General features: G+C 43.4%; 1 protein-coding gene across 2 annotated transcripts in view; it reads right to left on the reverse strand.

Moving 5' to 3' along the window:
- Positions 1-252: 252 nt before the first annotated feature.
- The window catches only part of ARHGEF26 (Rho guanine nucleotide exchange factor 26), a 213,379-nt gene continuing 190,874 nt past the window's right edge, over positions 253-22,757 (reverse strand). For both annotated transcript variants that reach the window (XM_073579025.1, XM_073579026.1), the window contains exons 13-15: positions 12,721-12,788; positions 7,538-7,642; positions 253-3,067 (exon numbers count right to left, since the gene is read on the reverse strand). In XM_073579025.1, the coding sequence (XP_073435126.1) occupies positions 2,925-3,067; positions 7,538-7,642; positions 12,721-12,788 (316 nt within the window). In that variant the 3' untranslated portion in view covers positions 253-2,924. The remainder of the gene's footprint in view (positions 3,068-7,537; positions 7,643-12,720; positions 12,789-22,757) is intronic.

Genomic DNA, 22,757 nt, shown 5'->3' on the forward strand with positions numbered 1-22,757 from the left:
AGCGCTAATGTGAAGCCACCCTTACTCTGAAGAGTTGCTTGAAAGCACAATTACCCTACAACAAATTTCAGTTTAAACAATGCGAACCCCATTAGGTCTTATGTAATATTATATAACGGTACGCTGTGCCCACAGTTACTGCAGAGTAATGTGGCGCTAATGTCCTCCATGTGCCCATTTCTGCTCTGAATTCTTAGAATACTTGCATTGACACTATGGCGAAAAAAAAAAGAATTCACAACCACACAGCCCTGATATTTGACATTATTGACATCCTTTATGTACAGAGAGACACATGAGAAAACATCGCAGTATTAGAAATGGAATTACAGACAGGTCTCCAGTTTATCAGGAGCAGTAAGGCACATGATGCTTGGCCCAGGATGGGAGCTCGCTAGGACTAGAACCGCACAAAAGGCCTGTAAACAATGTGCAACGCCTATACAGGTTTTATAAAAAAAAAACCCAGTCCTAGACTGTCCTGATGCTGGAAGGAAACACATGATAGGAGTTGTTATACACAGAGCAGAAGTAGTGTCACGAGTCTTACTATTGTGTATCACCGTTATCGCCAACACTTTATTCCTGCCCATCATGTACAATAGTTTGTGTTGTATATGCATTGTTTTAGTTTGAAAACTTATTCTAACTAGCGAGGCGTGACTATACACGTTACTCGAGATTTCCTGAGCATGCTCGGGTGATCTCCGAGAATTTGGATGTGCTACGAGATTTAGTTTGTGTCGCCGCAGCTGCTAGACAGCCTGAAGACGTGAGGAATGCCGGTTAGTTAGAGAATCCCCACATGTCTTCAGGCTGTCTAGCAGCTGAGGCTACAGAAACAATCTCCGAGCACTTCCAAATTCTCGGAGAACACCCGAGCATGCTCAGGAAATCTCGAGTAACGAGTATACTCGCTCATCACTAATCTAACTGATGAAGCTATAAAATGTGTATTACCAAGAGGTCCCCTTTCTAAGGGTGCTATGTTACAAGGGGGTCACTGATTACGGTCACTCACTAGTTCCCATTTTTCAGCGTTAAATTTCTAAGCTATTTTGCCTGTGATCTGTATTCGCAGTGATGTCCTGTTGCCTGTCCCCAGCTTTGGGCCGTGCAGGTCCATTCATTTACTCTCTAAATACAATCGGCTATAACAAGGACTTCCAAAAAGGTAACAGCCCACATCGGCTGCAGAACAATAAGAAAAGTGGGCTACTTGCCGTTTTGCTGTCTTGTTCAGAGCTGGCGTACATTTGATTTTCTCACTTTTGAAAATGTGAAAAATGTATTAAGGGACGTGTGTCTTGCAATAAGTTTTCAAATAGGGTTTTCAACAAGGAAAAAGACTAGAAACTCTGTGTCACTTATTGGAGATGGGTCCTAAGGCCTCGATCACATGAGCGTATAAATCAGACGAGTGCTATCAGATAGCACTCGGTCCACTGTTACTCCATGGGGCAGTGCTGATGCCCGATCTTTTCACCGACAATCTATTAGTGATGTCACTCACTCGTTCACGTCTATAGGGGAGTGAAAAACATCGGACTGCACTCAGATGACATCCAAGTACAGTCAGATTTCCACAGACTCACAGAATGCAGAAATGTTGTTCTCCATCTTCTCTTCAAGAGAATCAGATCACATTATGCAGATACTCTGATCAGAGCTTGATGAAAGTGTGATTAGCCTCATCGGTCCTATTCTCTGGGATGAGAGAAGCTATGGTGTGAGCGAGCCCTGAAAGTTAATATCGTCCCGTTATAGGGCTTTGCTCCATCACTTAGGATACAAAGCTAAACGAGGAACTTCATTTAAAGGGTTTATACTGTTAGGATTTCTACTTCCAATAGGTGGCACTACAGTTCATGTCCTCTTCATCTCTGAACAGGGTATTTGCACATTTAAGTTCCCAGGGGAGCTTTGCACGGCCTATAATCGCCAAATGCTCCCCCTAGAGAACTTGTAACAAGTCCAATATTTAACTGCGGTTGTTTTGTGAAAAATAAAACAGAAATTTTTTCTAATCTCCCACCCATCCCCATTTTGCTCAGAAAACGGCAATTTATTAAAGAGGAAGTCCACCGATGGCGACAATTTTCTATTTAGCTTAGATGCAGTTTTGATTCAAAATATAGTGTTTTTGCAATATGGTTTCATTAGATTTGGCACCACTGCTATAGCTTCTGCCTTGCACTGTCTGTAGCTGGCTGTAGAGAGTTAACTGAGTGTCCATCAGTCAGCTCATTCTGGCAGGTTAATGGGAGCGTTTCTGACTGTCTGATTTATGAGCGCTTTTAACCATAGTCAAATGTGTTGGGAAATAAAGAGCCGGAGAAAGCAAAATGTAATGAACCCAAATTGCAAAAGTGATTTTCTAGCCCCAATTTCATGTGTTTAAGAAAAAAGAATTGTCCCCAGATGTGGCCACCCCCTGAGACTTTCCAAAGGGTAAACTAAAAACCGATATGAAGGAATAGTCCCTTTCAGAAAAATATCATTCTGGCTACCTAGACTCATTCCGGTAAAACGCCTCGTGCGTCTCCCGCCTGTTCACATCCACATTATATCAGCTCCGACATTAGAGCATGACATGGGCCCAGCTCTGACAGCTGCAGTTTGCCTGTTCTCCAGTACTGCGGGCCGTGCAGGATGATCCCACGGGTTGTGAGGTCTCCGGATCATCAGCTTTCTTCTAGTCATTTCCGGCCGTGTCAACCTTGAAGATCTGAGAGTAAAAACTTTCACTTAAGAAGAAGTCCAGAGATAAAAGAAGGTTAAAAACATGGAGTGATGAGCAGAGAGGCCAGCCAGGTCATGGCCAAGTCCTAGACCCGTCACCGCTCCTGGTCCTTCACTACACAGTGCTGCTACTATAGTGCAAATCCTGCAGTTAGGACAGTGCTAACACCATGCCCTTAGTCCTACACGTTAGTTTCCAGGGCCAGCAGTCGCCCCATGCGCTCCATGTTCTTCTCTATTGTGGCTTTGCATGTTATTTCTTTTGCGCATTCCAGGGGGAACCAGCCTCGCGCTCCATCCCTCAGCCTTTCGCCCTCATACCATCCTGTGGAGCAAATGACAAGAATGGAAGTCTGTGATTAAGCAGAACTGAGGAGTAAGATGACGTTACACAGTGAAGGGGGGAGTTGTGACGTGGGTGAGGTACTCCTCTCTTACGCCCCGGCACATCACATAAAGGTGGGGATCCTGGCTGGGTGTGTGGATTTTGTCTACAGGGTCACTACGCCCTTGCAGGCCGTGTGATACCGATGACTTTGGCTGGGAAGTTCAGTGAGGCAGACCTCCACTGAATAATAGTCTTTTTCTAAGCAATACCTTGATGGGATCTATGTACAATAGATAGCGGGTGCACAAGTTCATGAATGTTTCTTCCACAATACGGAGCATCTTCACACAGTCTCTCTACCTCACATTTCTGTCCTCAGCACAACCAGTATACTACGACGGTTAGTGAGAGTCCTACTCTCAACCCATGGTTCTGCGTCCTCTTCCCTCTTAAGGAAACTAGTTTGCCAATATGGCCGGGACGTGGCTTCTCTGCATTACGACGCCTTGGAACTTTCATCTCACGTCTCACGGTCTCTGTCCAGGCCCATTTTCTCTGTGTTATAAACTCGGGGCCGTCCTGCTAGGTGTCCTTTACCAGGACCCATCTCTGCTACATCACTCTGTCCTTCCATCAATTATTCTCTTTACTCCGGATCTCATTATCCACTGTCTCGGTCTCCACTCGCGAAACCCACATCATGCGGCTCTGCTGATTAGTCAGACCTTAAGGCCCAGTCACACAGCGATCTCGCTAGCGAGTCACAATTTTTGTGACAACAGCGATCTCACCAGCGAGATTGCTGTGTGTGACAGCGATCAGCAACCGGCCCCCCTGCCGGTATCGCTGTTGAAAAGGCCAGGACTTTTTTTTGGTCGCTGGTCTCCCGCTGGCCAGCACGCATCGCTGCGTGTGACAGGCGGGAGACCAGCGATCTGCTGGTAACTAAGGTACACATCGGGTATCTAAGGGATGCACGTCCCTTGGATACCTGATGTGTACGTTAGTTACCAGCTTCCTGGTTACTAACGTGCTCGGCGTCGCTGTGCTGATCGCTGGTGAAGCTGTCTGTGTGACAGCTCACCAGCGATCACATAGCGATTCACCAGCAATCCTGACACATTGATATCGTTGTCAGGATCGCTGGTGAGTCGCTATGTGTGACTCCAGCCTTAGGTTTGCTTCTGGGTCATGCTGGGCTCTATCTGACTTCCTGACAGGAAACGGTCTCTGACCCTTTGCCTTAGCCCTTCTTATTCCGGGCTTGTCCCAAACATTAACACTAGCTCTCCCTACTGTCGGATAAAATACAATCTATCACTAATAACACATGTCACAATACACTTTACACATCAAGATACATTATGTTAATACAAGTCTCCGAGGGGGAACGTAGGCAGTAAACCAATGTAATTTAGAAAAACATTTTAAGAAGTTACATGTCACCTATTGAGGCAACTTCTGCCTGAAATTTGTGACCTCTGGCATCATGTTGCTTATTCATGTACAAATCCACAGCAACAACAAAAAAAAAAAAACGGGTCAGTGTCTGTTTTCTGCTGTAACGCAAGTTGGATTTTTCATATTTAAAACATCACTGATCACGATGATCGACACAAGTAATCTACTGCCCTATAGATCACTCGCTACTAGGCTGCGGGCACAGAGTACACTGCTGGCCGCCTCAGCAAGGACCCTGCATATACCATTAAGTAGAGTGCTCTCGAACCTTTGGCGCTTAAGTGCTGTGAAACTGCACGCCTCAGGTTGCATTCTAAGTGCATTCTGGGAGTTTTAGTTCTACAAAACCTAGCGTTCCAAGGAGACCACATATCTTGCTCATAGAATTTCAGAGCTCAGTAAAGAATTTACTATATTTTATAGCATTCTAAGGAATGACACGTGGCATTAAAGTTGACCTTTCCGTACTTTATTTGTAACTGTCTACCTCATTATAAAGAGGCTGAAACGCTGACTGACACATTGCTGTTCCTTTTCACCATTCTGTTGTAGAGATATGAAGGACGATTCATCAGGACTGGCACAGTGTAGGGCACACTTGCGCTCAGCCAGTATTGCTGCAGTTGAAGTTGCTGAATTCATTAAGAGCCGCTTAATATATTCGGAGTCTCCTCTGAGTGGCTTGGGCCTCCATGCCCAAAGAGTGGAGTACAAAACACTGGCACTAGTGATGAATGTGCATGCTCGGATAAGGTGTTATATAAGCACGCTTGTGTCCTAATCAAGTATTTTCGGCATGCTTTAAAAAAAAATGCTGGAGTTGTCGCAGCTGCAGGTTGCATGGCTGTTGGACAACCGCAACACATGCAGGGATTATTTAGCAATCAGGCAATTCCTACATGTGTTGCGGCCGTTGAAGAGCCCCGAGACATGCAGCTGCGGCAACGCAAGCATTTTTAGAGCATGCCGAAATTACTCGATCAGGACATGGGCGTGCTCGCTCATCACTAACTGGCACATTTGGTGACTGACGGGTGAGCCTGGCAACACCCTCCTCAGTGCCGCCCATTTAAACTGGCATAAAACTCAAAAGTCGGTGAAAGAACATGGTGTACAAAAATGTAGCTACTTTTCAAAACCTTTACGTCACTTTTCTGCCATAAAAGCTTTGATGTATCGGCCTCGTGGTCTTCTGAATTTTACTGCACCCAATCTAAAAAATGTCCCCTTCAATCAAGGAGGCAATAATAGCGATTCCTTTCTGGGGGCCTTTATCTTCCCCCCCTCTGAGGCTGCCCAATCACGAAAAGGCAGTGTGTCACAGGGGTACAAAAGGGAAAAGTAAACAAAGTTGATTAAACCTGGCATTTTCAGAGCCATCTAATGAGACTGACGGTGTCCCACTTGACCACACTGAGAAGTTGTCTCTTCCATCGGTTCATAATATTACAGTGCCAGAGAGGAGGAGAGCAGAGTGCATTACATACACGCTCTGGACTTTCTACAAGGATCGGGGTATGCCAACACTCTCCTTATTTCCCAATACCGATGACAGGTCCAGAGCGTTGTATGTGAAGAGCTCGGCTCCCTGCTCTACGTATCCTCCTCTCACAGTGCTGTAATGACAGTAAGTGATGGGAGTGAAACGTTCTCCTCACTTCATATCTTACTAGATCGTGCTGTAAATGCCTATTTTGGCTTTCTCTGGGGGTGGGGTACTTTTTACCCTCTATGACACTATCCAATAATAAGAAAGCAGTTCAAAGACGGGGAAAAGAAGACTCTCTGCTAATGCCCCCTAAGGCTGAGTTCACACGTAGCATTTTTTCGCGGCGGTTTTAAACGCACGATTTTGCCCAAAAAATAAGCATCCCATGCATTCCTATGGGATTCCGCAATGCTGTGCTAATGCTGCGGTTTTTTCCGCGGCGGAATCGCTTCTCGGTAAAAAACGCAGCATGCTCATTAATTTAGCGGAATTGCGGCGATCCCGCACCCATAGGAATGCATTGTTCTGCTTACTTTCCGCATGTGGCTGTGCACACCATGCGAAAAGTAAGCAGAACATTTGCGGATGGTACCCACGGTCCGGAAGAGAGGAGACTGTCCTCCGGACTTTGGGCACCATATCCCTGTAAAAAATAGAATTTAAAATAAAAAATATTGTTATTCTTACCTTCCGGCGTCCCGCGCAGCCTTCCCGCCGTTCTCCACGCTCCCGGTCCCAGTAATCCTTTGCAAGAATGACCGCTATGGCGTCCGTTCTCGAGGGATCGCGACGTCTCGCGGTCATTCGCGATGACGTCATTGCGAATGACCGCGAGACGTCGCGATCCCGCGAGAACGGTCGCCATCGCGGTCATTCTCGCAAAGGATTACTGGGACCGGGAGCGTGGAGAGAGGCGGGAAGGCTGCGCGGGACGCCGGAAGGTAAGAATAACAATATTTTTTATTTTTTTATTATTTTTTACATCCTATCTTTTACTACTGAAGCCGCATAGGCAGCATTAGTAGTAAAAAGTTGGTCACACTCGTCAAACACTATGTTTGACGAGTGTGACCAACCTGTCAATCAGTTCTCCAAGCGATGCTCCAGATCGCTTGGAAAACGCTAGCATTCTGCAAGCTAATTATGCTTGCAAAATGCTAGTGTTTCCGCGGGAAAATCGTGGGAATTTAAAATGCGATTTTCCCGTGGAATGGAATCCGGAATTCTCGCGGTAATTTCCGTGAGAGTTCCGTTACATGTGAACGTAGCCTTAGTTGAGTTATTCATGACCGTAAACGGAATGCTAGGAAATCATGTTTAAAGGGAATCTGTCACCAGGTTTTTGCCACCTAATTTTAGAGCAGCATGATGTAGAGTAAGAGACAATCATTCCAGCAATGTGTCACTTACTGGGATGTTTGCTATAGTTTTGATAAAATCAGTTTTATTAGCAGATTATCACTAGTAGACTAGTAAACTTGCTGCCACATAGTCCATAGTTGTTTTTTTAAACTCACCATCATTAACTTTCTGATATATCAGGACGACATCAGCAACTTGCAGAGATAGCTCATCTGGCTGCTTGGCGGTGTAGGTCCGGATAATCTCTACTTGTGTTAAAGCTACAATAAAGAAGAAGAAACGTAAGCTCGGACTTCAATTAATGTTAGAAAAATAAAATAGCTAACACAAATATAGTCAAACTATTGCGCAAGGATTCAGTTTTCACATATACAGGACATCTGATAGCTCTGCTAATAATATATTATTATACATTATTCACCCCGGCTGTTTATATTCAGAAATTGTAATCAGCAGGAAGCTGCTGAACTAAACTGCAAAACTACTGAGGGAACAAATGCTAGGTGAAACCAACCTTACTGTTAAAGGGATTCTAGAGGGATAGAAAAAAAAAACCTTACTAGGAATAAATTCCTAAATACCTGTATTAGCATTTTACACTCGTTTTGTCTAGGCAGATAATTAGTGATGAGTGAGTATACTTGTTGCTCGGGTTTCCCCAAGCATGCTCAGGAGTCCTCCGAGTATTCTGCCGTGCTCGGAGATTTAGTTTCCGTCGACGCAGCTGCATGATTTGCGTCTGCTGGACAGGCTGAATACATGTGGGGATTGCCTACTTGTTAGGGAATCCCCACAGGTATTCAGGCTGTCTAGCAGCTGCAAATCATGCAGTTGAGGCGACTAAGGCCGGGGTCACACTGGCGAGGAATACGGCCGAGTGAGAGGTGTTAAAAGCACGCATTAGACACGGACCAATGATTCTCTATGGGGTCCATCGCACCAGCCATATATTTCTCATCCGTATTCTACGCTCCGTGCCAATTGCTGCATGCTGCGATTGTCAGCGTACTACGGCCGTAGTACACCAATGCAAGTCTATGGGTGTGCAAAAAATACGGATTACACACGGACCACACATGTGACTTGCGAGAAATACGCACCAGGTGTCTTTTAGCAAAGCCGGCAATTCAGTGCACGATACAGTAAACTCACACTGACAGTTTTAATAAAGAAACAAAAGAATAGATATATACACATAGAATATATATATATACATGCATTCTATGTGTCTATATCTATTCTTTGGTTTGTGTTATAAACCCTGTCATAGGGCTCCATTATATGTCCATTATGCAAGCCTGCGAGAAAATCTCGCCATACGGATGCCATACGGATTACATACGGATTCTTACATGCACAAAATACGCGACCACACCTTGATTACGGATGACATACGGATCACTGTTTAGGGGCCATTCATCCGTATTACGCATGTAAAATACTGACCGTATTTTGCGTTGGTTAGTGTGACCCCAGCCTAAAACTAAATCTCCGAGCACGGCAGAATACTCAGAGGACACCCAAGCAACGAGTATACTCGCTCATCACTACAGATAATCACTACAGTAGTAATATGGAGTAATATGGCCGCCCTCTTGTTACAATGAGAGACCGGTCAGGAAGCTCCAATAAATAACTTATAGTGATGAGCGAACGTCCTTGGATTAGGCTGTTCAACAGTCGAAACACATGCAGGGTTTTCCTAGCAAACAGGCAGACAGGCAATACCTGCATGTGTTGTGGCTGTCGAAGAGGCGTGAGACATGCAGCCGCAGGAACTTGAACATATTTTTCGAGGTCCCCGAAGACACTTGGTCTGCACTAGTGATGAGCGAGTATACTAGTTGCTCGGGTGTCCTCCGAGTATTTTGCCGTGCTCGGAGATTTAGTTTCTGTCGACACAGCTGCATGATTTATGGCTGCTGGACAGCCTGAATACATGAGGGGATTGCCTAACAAACAGACATTTCACACATGTATTCAGCCTGTCCAGCAGCTACAAATCATGCAGCTGTGTCGACAGAAACTAAATTACCGAGCACGCCAAATTACTAGGACATCCGAGCATGAGTATACTCGCTTATCACTAGTCAGCACCCGAGCATGAGTATACTCGCTTATCACTAGTCAGCACCCGAGCATGCGGGTAACACGCTCGCCCATCACTTCCTATAAACCATGGCGTTATCTGCAGGTCACAGCAGCGGAGCTTCCTTCCACACATGCCAATAATGGCAATGAGCATGCTGTGATTTGTAACAAACTGACTCATGGCCTGCATGTAAAGACTTTCATGTGAACGGCCGCGTTGACTTGCATTGATCCTTGTGCTGTCTGTAGCTACCCATTTTGCAGACGTGCAGTACACAAACATTTAATATGCTCGTCTGAGTGAGTCCAATGGCTTTATACCCAGTTTTTTGATGAGTCTTTGAAGCTGAAACGGAGCCAAAACTCTCCAAATTGTCATTAAATAAAACAACCCATGGCATTTCCACTCAGTTTCCAGTCTAAAAACTGAGCAAAAGTTTTTTCTAATTAATTTTTTGGAGTGGATTATCTCCAAAATTCTCCTAAAAAAAAATTGCTTGGAAGAATGTTCAATTCTATGGGAAATCCACATTGTTGTTGGTGTGAGCAGATTAGATTTTTTTTTTTTCTTGAAGGGTTTTTGAAGAACTCTTGGTGGAAAAAAAAAAAAAAGCACATGCCACTTCTTAGAAGCCGGTACTGAAGGAAACCTCTCAAAACAAGAAACTGTCAAATCCAGATTCAGTAAAAAGAAAAATCTTTCAAAACCTCTTCAGTAAAAGAAAAATTCTGCCTTAAAATTCCTTAAGAAAGGATAGTTTCCTGCAGTAGATTCCACTTGAAAATCTCCTGTTTTTGTTTTTTAAAAGCTTCCAAAATTTCAGGTGAACACGATGATTGCCTAACTTTTCCTTTGCGCCAGTTTTGCATCGTGGCGGTCTGGAAGGAGTGGCGGTCCATGAGTTAAGACTTTAAAAATCTCCTCTACACAATGCATAAACTTACGGCTCATAAACTTACCTGCAGGGCAAATGGTAAAATCTACAGCATGCCAATTCCTTGTGTGGATTACAATTAGGGCTTCTTGTAACCCATGGATTTTGGTGTGGAAATGTTGCTGAAAATCTTCCATAAAAGAGAATCCCTGTGTTATGCACCGCCCTTAGCGCACCATATTGCTTTCATAATCAGGTTCCCTTTTATTGCGCAGAAAGAGCAATGGTAATAAGATCTCCCTCCACTTCACTAAATTAGCTGTGGGAAGTCGGACGCTGTAACAGGAAATCCCAGCGATGTCACCATGTGGGCTTCGTACGCACGGAAAAGCATCTGGATTTACGAAGTCAGGGGATGTATGTCGCTGGCACAAAGCCCACTTTACTAGAGCCCATCTAAGTGCTGCACCATGATAAAGAGAAGTCAGGTATTGGTATGTTCCGTCCTGTAGATTCTTCCGTGTTTAATAAGAATTTAATCAACATGAAGCCATTAATGTTTGTGTCTGTAAGTTAATATCAAGATTCCGTCTTCTGATAGTATCCACTGTTGGGGACTGCACCTCCTATTCAAATCAATAGCTGGCAGATGTGTAGTACCCTGCCGCCACCACTATCAGAAGACGGAGCAGCTCCGCAATCAAGCATTTCCAGCCGCCAGCACCTACAACAGCTCACTGAGCCCCAACAGATCAGACTTGAAGGTCTATCCCAAGGATGGGTCATCAATGAGAGATTAGTATACAACATCTTTAAATAATTGTGTAAATCTGTAATATTTTTTCTTCTAAAAAAGCATCTAACCATCACCGGTTTCTGCCATGTCCAGCTCCTGAGACGGTTACAGAATATTCCACAGATCACTTGTTATGCCTGGTCTGCTCAAGGAGATTTATCCCAGGTATCTCTAGATGGAGGGAGTGCCCCGCGTCTTTTGAGGGTCTTTTTTATTATATATCAAACAGTTTTTGACCATATTTATATACTTGTACAAATCAATCATCCTCCCTTACTCGTTTTTTTCTCAAGACTAAATAAATTATACTATAATGAAATTCATGAGAACCCATCCTTCTAAAGTTTTACAAGCATCTTATTTCTTTCCTACATTGCTATGTTAAGACTATTTTAAGGCTATGTGCACACGCTGCGGATTGGTCTGCGGATTTGTATCTGCGGAATCACAGGTAAAATGACCTGCGGATTGGCCTGCGGTTTTCCCCTGCGGTTTATCACCTCTACAATGGAGGAGATGGTAAACCGCAGCAGAATCTGCAGAAAAGAATGACATGTCATTTCTTTCTGCGGATTCAAAACCGCAGCTTTTCCACAGTTAAAAATCCGCAGCGTGTGCACAGCAGATTGTAAATCACAGATTTACATGCTACTGTACACGTCTGCAGAACTGCTGCGGATCCGCAGCGGCCAAAACCGCAGCAGATCCACAGCAGAGTAGATGGAGAAATTACTTTCTCCGTCTCCTCCACAGCTGTGCTGCGGATCATGTGAGAGGCTTGGAGCACAGAGCGCTTACACTCGGCTCCCGCTCACAGCAGAGAAGGATCCAAGGGTCAATAGAATATCGCATCCGATGCCATTGCATGAGAGAGTCATCGGATGCCTAAATATCGGATGCCATATGGCCTAAGTGTGTATGTTCACACACTGTCATTTTCAAGGGGATAGAAACAAGCTTTTTTCAAGCAGAAAAAACGCTTCAGGAATATCGGCTTTTCATTTTTTGGGTGTATTTTTATCTATTAAACAATGAAAAAATGTCAAAGTTTTTGTTTTGAAGCAAAATGCAGAAAAAGATGCCCGAGCATCTTCTCGATGTCTTTTTAGCCTTCCCATAGACTTGTATTGTAAAGTATTGAGAGTCTTCCAATAGGAGAACTCCAGAAGACTATACATGATACTTCTTTTAAAAACATGGTGTCTTTCAAAGCCTGAAGAGTTTACAAAGGTATTTTCAACTTTGAACGTTATCCTCTAGATGTCCAATTTCTTAATCGCTGAGGGCCCACAGTTCACCACTTCGTTCTTTAGATAGGTGGAGGTCCAAGAGATTGGGAAGTTATCCCAAAGAATACCATTTTAAAAGAAGCTCAAAAGCCAAATCATTTCAGCAAGTCGATTTTACAAGGAAATGAATAGGTCCATTCTTTTGCACGTTTTGTTATTGCTTTTTCCTGCGTTTTCTGAGCGCTAAAAACATCAAACATACCCTTCAACCAACATATCAAAATTAAATAACAGTTTTCCAAGCAAACTACAGGGGGCAGCATGAGACAGCTAGAGAGTGTCCTTACTGGTTCTGTCCGTGCAAGCCTTTTCTGTACTCTGGCCTAGCGCTGTGATCCATCGTGCTCGGTCACTCCTGGAAGACACAAAGTACTGATCAGACTCTTCATATTATTCCACTAAAGCAAAAACAGCAAAAATAAAAAGCAAATGCCAAGCGGCAATAGTAACGAAAATTACATATACTCCTGTAACATATACGTTATTATAGCATTGGTCAAACTACCACCGTGGTGCCCAGCCTGTGGGTGGTATGCCACTGTATGCAACTGCAGCCATCAGGTCTCAGACTAGGATCCAGTCCCAGCTTTCTACAGTACAATGTCCTGCGCCCCCTTCTGTAGTAGAGCCGACAGTATCAGCCTGATCACCCTCCATTTTATTCTGTGTACAGACGAAAACCGGCAAATGAGCGCACTCCGCTGTTACTATACCTGCTGTTTTATAATGTAAAGACACCAAACCCCTGGGTCATGGAGATCGCAGCAGTCAAACTATAGATATAAGAAACCCCCTTTTATTTGTGCTGCTGATACCCATAAAGTAGCTTCAGGTACTGCAGATTCACCATCCTGCATGCCACCACTGGCCCATTACTGCGGAATATCAGTATAACGCTCCTACAGAATGAAAGTGTCATGATCTGAATTTGATCTGACAGTTTTAAATTGCACAGGGTGAACTTTTTTTACTTTGGCAAGTGCCAAGTGACTTGACTGTCCCCGGTGGTGGTTAGTGGTATCGCACTTTAGGTTTAATGTGCACGTAATTATGAATCAGGTGTGGGGCTCTATAAGTGAGTCTCAGGGTGTGCAATCACTGCTGGTGATATTGATTGATTCATTCTGAGTTTGTGAAGCCTGGGTGAACATGGAGCTGAAGCGGAGTCCTGCGCAGTCAGCCAGAGGAGACGAGCGGCAGCTAATGGTGTCTGCAGGAATTGCAGGCATGGCGTGGAGGAGTCGCAGTTTGTGGTGTCGGCAGGAAGTGCGTGCATGGCTTTGTGGAGTGGCGACTATGGAGAGAGTTGCACTCGGCATGCTCGACTTGGTGGCCGAGAGCTGGACTCAAGCATGCTTAGAATTTTGGCAGAGGCTGACTCATCCTTGGGACTCGGTTATTGGACTGCTGCAACTGGAGATGGACTCTGCTCCAAGGCTGCACTATGGTGTAGGATCCAGGATGGTGATGGATCCGGGTGGAGGAGAGGACGCACGCAGGTGGTGGGGCTCTGTTGCAGGAGCATAAGCACAGAGCCTAAAGCTAAGTGGTGTTTCCCCTGTATTGTCTTCTTTCCTCATGTGTGTTGTTAGTGCAGTGGTGGGATTAGTCTCCGCACCGACCAATTCCCTAGTGAGGGTTTAGGGTCAGGGCGAGCAAGGGTTTAAGGTTCGCGTGCGGCAACAGGTGCGGAGCCTGTATAGGGAACGTAAGGAGTGCAGGGACACTGGCTCAGGGGAGCTTAGGAGGTCTCCACGTCCCCATTCCCTATCGCAGGGCCCACCATTGTTAATGTTACCCAGGTTCCCCCTTATTATTTAAATTCGCCACTGGAGGCGCTGTATCCAGGGTCACGTGTGTTATGGGTTCGCCTTGCGGTAACATCTGCGTCCAGACACACGTTGACCGTGACAGAAAGTTGATGAATATCCCTGGTTTGTTCAAATGTCCCGATGTGTCGTCTCTTGAGGAGCAATAAAGCAGAAGTTATATGATATTATCCAATAAGAACAGCTAAGTAGTGAAAGAACTTAATAAAATGCAACAACTCATACAGCACCAATGGTAGCTAGTGCGCTGCCAAACAGGCAGATCTCACCAGCGACGCAGCAGCGATAAGCGATCCGTCGGCGGTCGCTCTTATCTGTCACACCGCAGCGATGATGACGACTCCCGCCTGCATCCATGCGTCGCTAGTCGGCGCCAGCGAGACGCCAACGAGGAAAAAATGGCCCAGGCACTTTGAGTGCGATCAGCGATATCCAGCGGGGGGCGGTCGCAGGTACGTGTCACACAAACCGAGATCGCTAGCGGTATCACTGTGCGTCACAAAATCGGTGACACTTTAGCGATATCGCTAGTGATCTCGCTATGTGTGAAAGGCCCTTATGAAGGAGTAGAACCATCTCAAGGAGGATCACAAGGAAATGGACAACATGTGTCTTAAATATGAGTGTCTGCGCAAAGGGTCTGAATACTTATGACCATGTGATATTTCAGTTTTTCTTTTTTAAATAAATTTACAAAAATTCCTACATTTCTGTTTTTTTTCAGCCAAGATGGGGTGCAGAGTGCACATTAATGAGGAAAAAATGAACTTTTTTGAATTTACCAAATGGCTGCAATGAAACAAAGAGTGAAAACTTTAAAGGGGTCTGAATACTTTCCGTACCCACTGTATACATATAGGTTTATATTTATTTTTTTTACTCTATTTTTTAGTCCAGTTAGGAGACTTTAACCAGTGATCATTGGATGATATACTGATGGTAATAAGAGGAGAGATGTCTGACAGTGGAGAGATACATGGGATTCAGAACAGATTTCTAGCTAGTTTCAATCACTGCTCCCACAAGGTATGCCATCATCAGAGTCTGGCCTCTTCAATGATGCTTTATCGAGCTGTTGATAGGAATAGGTAGATTTTTTTCACAAAAGTTTTGTTTCTTATACCCAAACACGAAAAATGGGGACATGTGTTAAAGCAATATAATGCAAACTTGTCTGGAGGCTGTCAGGTTCTAAAGCACAAAATGTAAAGGATGTCACGACTTCTGGCCATGATTTCTCACTATACATGTCTCTATGCTCCATATTTACATTGAGTTGTGCTTATATATACTTTTAAGTGGTGTTGGGTTGCTTTAAGTGCTGCCATTAAGGTATGTTTAGTTTAAATAGGGGATTATTGTGGATTGTAGTGATAACTCCCAAGTATTGAGGATAAGGGGGTCCTGGCAGACACGGCAACCTACCGAGGTCAAAAAGAGCAGCTAATCAGCTCAGGGCAGGTAGTGGGCAGCTGCTGTATATATATATATATATATATATATATATATATATATATATATATATATATATATATATATATATATTGTGTTTATTATATATATTGTATATGGTATATATATATATACTGTATATGGTATATATATTGTATAAGGTATATATATATACTGTATATGGTATATATATTGTATATAGTATATATATTGTATATGGTATATAAATATATATTGTATATGGTGTGTATATATATATATATATATATTATATACAGTATATTGTATATAGTATACATATTGTATGAAGTATATATTGCTCTATTCCTCAGAACGGCAAAAGCTGCACATTCTCCAGGATCTGTTTATTCTCCTCTATATTATGGCAGTGCTTCATCCACATCTTTCAGGTCTGTGTATATAACACAGCAGGATCCTGCTACACACAAGAATTACATGGACACACTAAATATATTATATGAGGGAAGATGGAGATAATAAAGCACTGTTGGATAAAGCACAAGCGGAGCAGAACTCTCCTTGTGCCCCAGAAAGTAAATGTTGTAGCTGGTAATCCTATCATGTCACGATACCGGAGGTGATAACACTCGGAATTTACTGACACTTTGTCATTAACAATTCATCTGCACCAGAGCACCTTGGGGGTTAAGTGCAGAGAATGAACTGATGGAAAACAGATACCAGGGGCGCCCAGAGATGATTACAGCCCCCTATCCTATGAAAGGAGCGGAAGAATCTGCTTCATGCCAGTCCTGTCCATACTGCCCAGCAGAAGTCTATAGTCTCTCAGGAACCAGGATAGGCTGTAGAAATGTATGTGACAAATATCACTACTCTCAAATACCCCAGCACTGTGAGGGCACTTAGGTTATGTGAACACTGAATTACTGCTATATAGACCACACTTCTAAAATAGAGATCAGTTTGGGCAAATTGTGTGATGTGAGCCATCTGCCAACACAAGGCAATCTCTGTAGATGGGAACCTACACCCTCAGACTGACCTCCTGGGCCGCGGCCTACAGGTTAAAGAGGCAGGTAGGATCCAACTCTATTAAAAAACTGCCTGAGACAGATATGAGAAGTGTTCAGCCAATATGAAGGCAGTCACTTACCCCCTAATGTATGCTAGAAAAGAAACCAAACTCACAAGCACCTCTGTTGTGAGCTCATTTTCGGGTTTGCCTCTGGCTTCTGGTGAGGGTTATGGAGCTGGCTGTGCTGACAGAGGAGTAGTGAGTTCTCTATCTGGACTCCCTCTGTTGGTGAAGGGAGGTAATGAAGCTGATCTAAATGGCAGAGACCGGCCACCTGAGGAAGAGGACTGCGATTGGACATCAGAAGTTTCTGATTGGATTTAAGGCAGCCGACTCCCTAGTTTCTTGCTGGTGATTTTTCCTGACTGTGGCTCCTGGTTTCCAGTTTGGTTCCTGCCTTCCTAAAGCTAAGTTTTCTCTGCTATTGTTCATATGAGTTTTTGTCTGGTACTTAGTTTTTGTGTTCAGCCAGCCCGGGCTGGGACTTGGCTGAATCCCCATTTTTGTCTCTGATCAGTTGATCTCTTTTGCTCTGTCTTCAGAATATACGTGAGTGCTGATATTGTGATTTGAAGTCTAGCGACTTCAGGGCCTTTTTCTATCAGACGTGTTGGACATTCTTTTTGGCAGGGTTTTTTGCGTGATTGCAGACAGCAGCTTTTCGTTCCTGTCCTTTCTAGTTAGCGAGGGCCCCATAGTTTGCTCAGCCTATCTTTCTACCTGTGTCTGTGTTTTCATCTTGTTTCACCGACAATACATGTTGGGGGCTGTCTATTGCTTTGGGGTCTGCTCTGGGGCAGTTTACATTTTCCCTTTCTTTCTTTAGGCTTATTTAGTTCTCTGGCCGTGACGAGGCGTCTAGGACAACCGTAGGCACGCTCCACGACTGCTAGTTGTTGTGGATAGGATCAGGGGTCTGCAATCCGCTAGTTACCAACCTCTCCGGTTTTCTGGGCTTAGCTTGCTTTTTGTTTTTTCCTCCTCGGTGACTCATTCATAACACACCTCCTAGTAAAATGGAATAAAAGGACAGGTTCCTGCGACTGCGTTGCATTAGAATACAAACAAATACTACCTCGCTTTGAGCGCACGGAGGCTCGGCACGCACTATGTTAGTAGACTTTACTGGGATCAGACTCGTAGGTGGCCACTGTCAGGATAGATGCTGAGGCATACGCCAACCATAGGAACTCATTGTAAAGAAATGATGTATATCACATGTCATATTTTTCTTTGTAGTAGGGCTCCATATAGGAAAGCATACATGCCAGATGGCAGACAAAAGAGCAGACTTCTTGGCCTTCGCATGGTGAATGGGGGCTATGGCTATAATTCGAAAAAAAACCTTGTAACGTATACTTATAGGATATTTGCACAGGTACTGTATGCACCTAGTCTAAGGTATATGTGATGTGCTCATATAATAAATAAGGCAACACGTGCATTAAGTGTCCCAATTTTATAAGTGTAGTCTATATAGCAGTTATGCAATTCAAAATGTATGTATTCAATCTTCACATAAACCTTAGCAAGCTCACAGTTTACATACCCTGGCAGAATTTTTGCTTTCTTGGCCTTTTTCCAGATAATATGAACGATAACACCAAACTTTATCTCCACTCATGGTTAGTGGTGGGGTGAAGCCACTTATTGCCAAACTACTGTGTTTTCCCTTTGTAATCATAATGACAACCCAAAACATCCAAATGACCCCGATCAAAAGTTCATATACCCTGGTGATTTTGGCCTGATAACATGCAAAGAAGTTGACATAAATGGGTTTGACTGGCTACTAAAGGTAACATCCTCACCTGTGACCTGTTTGCTTGAGTGTGTGAGCATAAAAGTGGAATGAGTTTCTCGGATCCAGACAGACTCTTGCATCTTTTATCCAGCCACTGACGTTTCTGGATTGTGAGTCATGGGGAAAGCAGAAGAATTGTCAATGGACCTACTGGAAAAGGTAGTTGAGCTGTATAAAACAGGAAAGGGATACAAAAAGATATCCAAGGAATTGATAATGCCAGTCAGCAGCATTCAAACTGTGATTAGCAAAAGCGGCTCTGTAAAAACAAAACTACGGTCAGGTAGACCGTTCACATCTGCAAGGAAAATTGCTCGGGATGCAAAGAAAATTCCACAAACAACATCAGCTGAAATACTGGACTCTCTGAAAACTATCCGTGTGGATGTTTCAAGATGAACTTTAAGGAGGCAATTGAAGAAAAATGGGCTGCATGGTCGAGTTGCCAGAAGAAAGCTATTTCTGCACAAATGCCACAAAGTATCTCGCCTGCAATCCACAACACAGCACAGAGACAAGCCTCAAACCTTCTGGAACAAGGTAATTTGGAGTGATGAGACCAAAATTGAACTTTTTGGCTACAACCATAAACGTTACATTTGGAGAGAGGTCAACAAGGCCTAAGATGAAAGGAACACCATTCCTACTGTAAAGCACGGATGTGGATCGCTGATGTTTTGGAGATGTGTGCGCTACAAAGTCACAAGAAAGTTGGTCAAAGTTGAAGGAAAGATGAATGCAGCACGTTATCAGCAAATTCTGCTGCGCATGGGACGTACTTGGACGTTCCAACATGACAACAATCCAAAACACAAGGCCAAGTCGACCTGTCATTGGCTACAGCAGAACAAAGCAAAGATTCTGGATTGGCCATCTCAGTCTCCTGACCTTAATATCATCGAGCCACTCTGCGGAGATCTCAAGTGCGCAGTTCATGCTAGATAGCCCAGGAATATTCAGGAACTGGAGGCTCTTTGCCAAGAAGAGTGGGCAGCTTTACCATCTGAGAAAATAAAAAACCTCATCCACAACTACCACAAAAGACTTCAAGCAGTCATTGATGTTAGAGGGAGCAAACATAGTATTAAGAAATGGGGTATGTGAACTTTTGATCAAGTTCATTTGGATGTTTTGGGTTGTCATTATGATTTAAAGAGAAAACACAGGAGTTTGACAATAATTGGCTTCACCCAAACACTAACCATGAGTGGAGAAAAACTTTTGGTGTTATCATTCAAATTCTCAGAAAAAAGGCAAAGAAAGCGAAAATTCTGCCAGGGTATGCAAACTTTTGAGCACAACTGTATGTATGTATGTGTGTATATATGTATGCTATAGCAATGCAGTCACACAAACTTGCATCTGTACCTTGATTTCATTTTGCGATAGTAAGCAGATGTGTGTTGTACATGTCACTTTGCTGTGTACGTGCAATATACTGTACATGGCACAATACTTTCTGGATGCAATAAGGCACAGCGGAACAGATGGATCAGACACAAAGACAATCTACTCCACTCATTCCTCACTTAAATCTGGTCTGGACGCCTTGTCCTGCTGCACAGAACTCCATAGAAGTACCTGCTAAATACGTGCTACACACCCAAAAAAGCACTGCACAGATTCCAACACAAGAATGTGCAGGGCTGAGTAGTGTTTCCACATCTGAAGTGAAAAATGTCTTAAATTTAATCTTAAAATCAGGACAGTCTTGGCATAAATACATTATCAGCAACCTTGCCAGAAATGTGTCAAGTTAAAGGGAGCCTGTCAGAAGCTCTCACCCCACAAACTGTTAATATGATTGTGTAGCCCTTTAAAACATAAGCATGTTGATCCCTTTATGTCCCCAAAGTCCTGCTTCAGTAGTGAGAAGCCAGGTTTTGCAGTTCAGTCTGGAACATGATGATGCGTACAGCCAGAACTGAAGTCCAATGGGCCCCACTGCAAAATTTGGGCTTGTCCCCTCCCCACTGCACTCCCATATGTTGGTCAGATGTATGGGCCCTTGCATCATTCTAAATCTTATCAAGACATACGTGTTGACCCCCCATTATGTAGTAACGCCCCCCTATCCTGTACTAATGCCCACCATTCTGGGACCCCTTCCTGGTATATATGTACCCTATCAGACGCATATCCAGCTGAAATACGTGCTGGCCTCGGCAGGCCCCTGCCCACACATGCCCCATCGCTCCCTCTATGACCACGATCGTTACGCCCTTGCTTATAGTTCCTAAGCCTCTGTTGTATTCCAGAACTAGAAGCACCCTCTCCTTGCTGACTGAAAGGTCAGTGGTCAGTGTAGTGTACCAGTGCAAATGACTGCTGCAGCACCACTTCTGGGTCATAACGGGATTGACCCTTTATTAGCATGGCTATACTATACAGTCTTATAAATTAGCTTTTTTTTTTTTTTTTGACGGTGGGGAATTTATATAGTTCCTTGGGAAAAGGTTCAGTATGAATATTTGTTCTATTGATTCTCTGCTAATTAGGGCTCAGGAGTCCAGTGGGCGGTCCGAATCAGTGAATGAAAGCATCCTCTTTATGAATGGACTATGCACTACTGGATGGAGTCCAGCATGAAAATAGCAGGAGTTTAGATCAATAAATTGCAATATTGAATATTTTCCCATGCAAATATCTGTTTAGCATCTCCAGCTCTATAACATGTTGTGAGGTCTGTATTGGACTCCTCACACCACTCCTGAAAGAGCTCTGCTTTTTTTTGGAAGCAACCTCGAAATCTAGTCATTTTAATAGAACTGAAAAAGAATTTCCAAGGCAACAGATATTCCTCAAATGTTTACTTTACTGCATCAGGCTCGCCATGGATTTATTTTTTAACATGATGAAATAAATGAAACATTTGGGGAATATCTGGTGTCTTGAAAATTCATGTGTCTCCATACTCATACTTTAAGAAGATTCTCACAAATAGGACTATATTCTGGCTTTCTTTAAAGAGGAGCTCCACCCAGCACATACAAATATCCATATACAGTGGCATGTAAAAGTTTGGGCACCCCTGGTCAAAATGACTGTTATTGTGAACAACTAAGCAAGCTGAAGATGAAAATGATCTTTAAAAGGGCTAAAGTTAAAGATGGCCCATTTCCTTTGTTGTTTAGGCAAAAAATATATATATTGTATTTTTTTACATTTTAAAAACTACAAAAAGGAAAATGGGTCAATGCAAACATTTGGGCACCCTTGGAGATGTATGCGCTCATATAACTTTGACAAAGGTTTCAGACCTTAATTAGCCTGTTAGGGTTATGGCTTGGCAACTATCATTGTTAGGAAAGGCTAGATGATGCAAATTTCCCTGTTTTATAAAAAACCCTCCTTCAACCCTGTGCCAAAAAACAGCAGCCATGGGTTCTTCCAAGCAGCTGACTAGCACTCTGAAAATGGTGTAAGCCCACAAGGCAGGGGCAGGCTATAAGAAGATCGCAAATAGTTTTCAAGTTGTCCTTTCCTCAGTTCGAAATGTAATTAAAAACTGGCAGTTAACAGGAACAGTGGAGGTCAAGATAAGGTGTGGAAGACCAAGTAAAACTTCAGTGAGAGCTGCTTGTAGGATTGCTAGATCGGCAAATCAGAACTTCCACTTGACTGTGAAAGTCCTTCAAAAAGATTTAGAGGAATTTGGAGTTGTGGTATATTGTTCTACTGTTCAGAGACAACTGCATAAATACAGCCTTCAAGTAACCTCTCCTGTGTCCTCACCATAAAATTCAGCATCACAAGTCTGCAAAAGAACATCTAAACAAGATTGATGCATTTTGGAAACAAGTCCTGTGAACCAATGAGGTTAAAATATAAAACTTTTTGGCCACAATGATTAAAGGTGTGTGCCGAGAATAAAAGCCCAGAATTTCAAGAAAAGAACATAGCGCCAACTATTAAGCATGAGGGTGGATTAATCATGCTTTGGGGTTGTATTGCAGCCAATGACAGGGGGAATATTTCATGGATAGATGGAAGAATGGATTCAATTAAATTTTAACAAATATTTTATGCAAACATAACACCATCTGTAAAGAAGCTGAAGTTAAAAAGAGGATGGTTTCTACAAATGGATAATGATCCTAAACACATGTCAAAATCCACGGCTACCTCAAAAGGAACAAGCTGAAGGTTTTACAATAGCCCTCACAGTCCCCTGATCTGAAC

This window comes from Dendrobates tinctorius, unplaced genomic scaffold (assembly GCF_039654945.1).
Source record: "Dendrobates tinctorius isolate UK_male_01 unplaced genomic scaffold, ASM3965494v1 ptg000060l, whole genome shotgun sequence".
NCBI classification, from domain to species: Eukaryota; Metazoa; Chordata; class Amphibia; order Anura; family Dendrobatidae; genus Dendrobates; species Dendrobates tinctorius.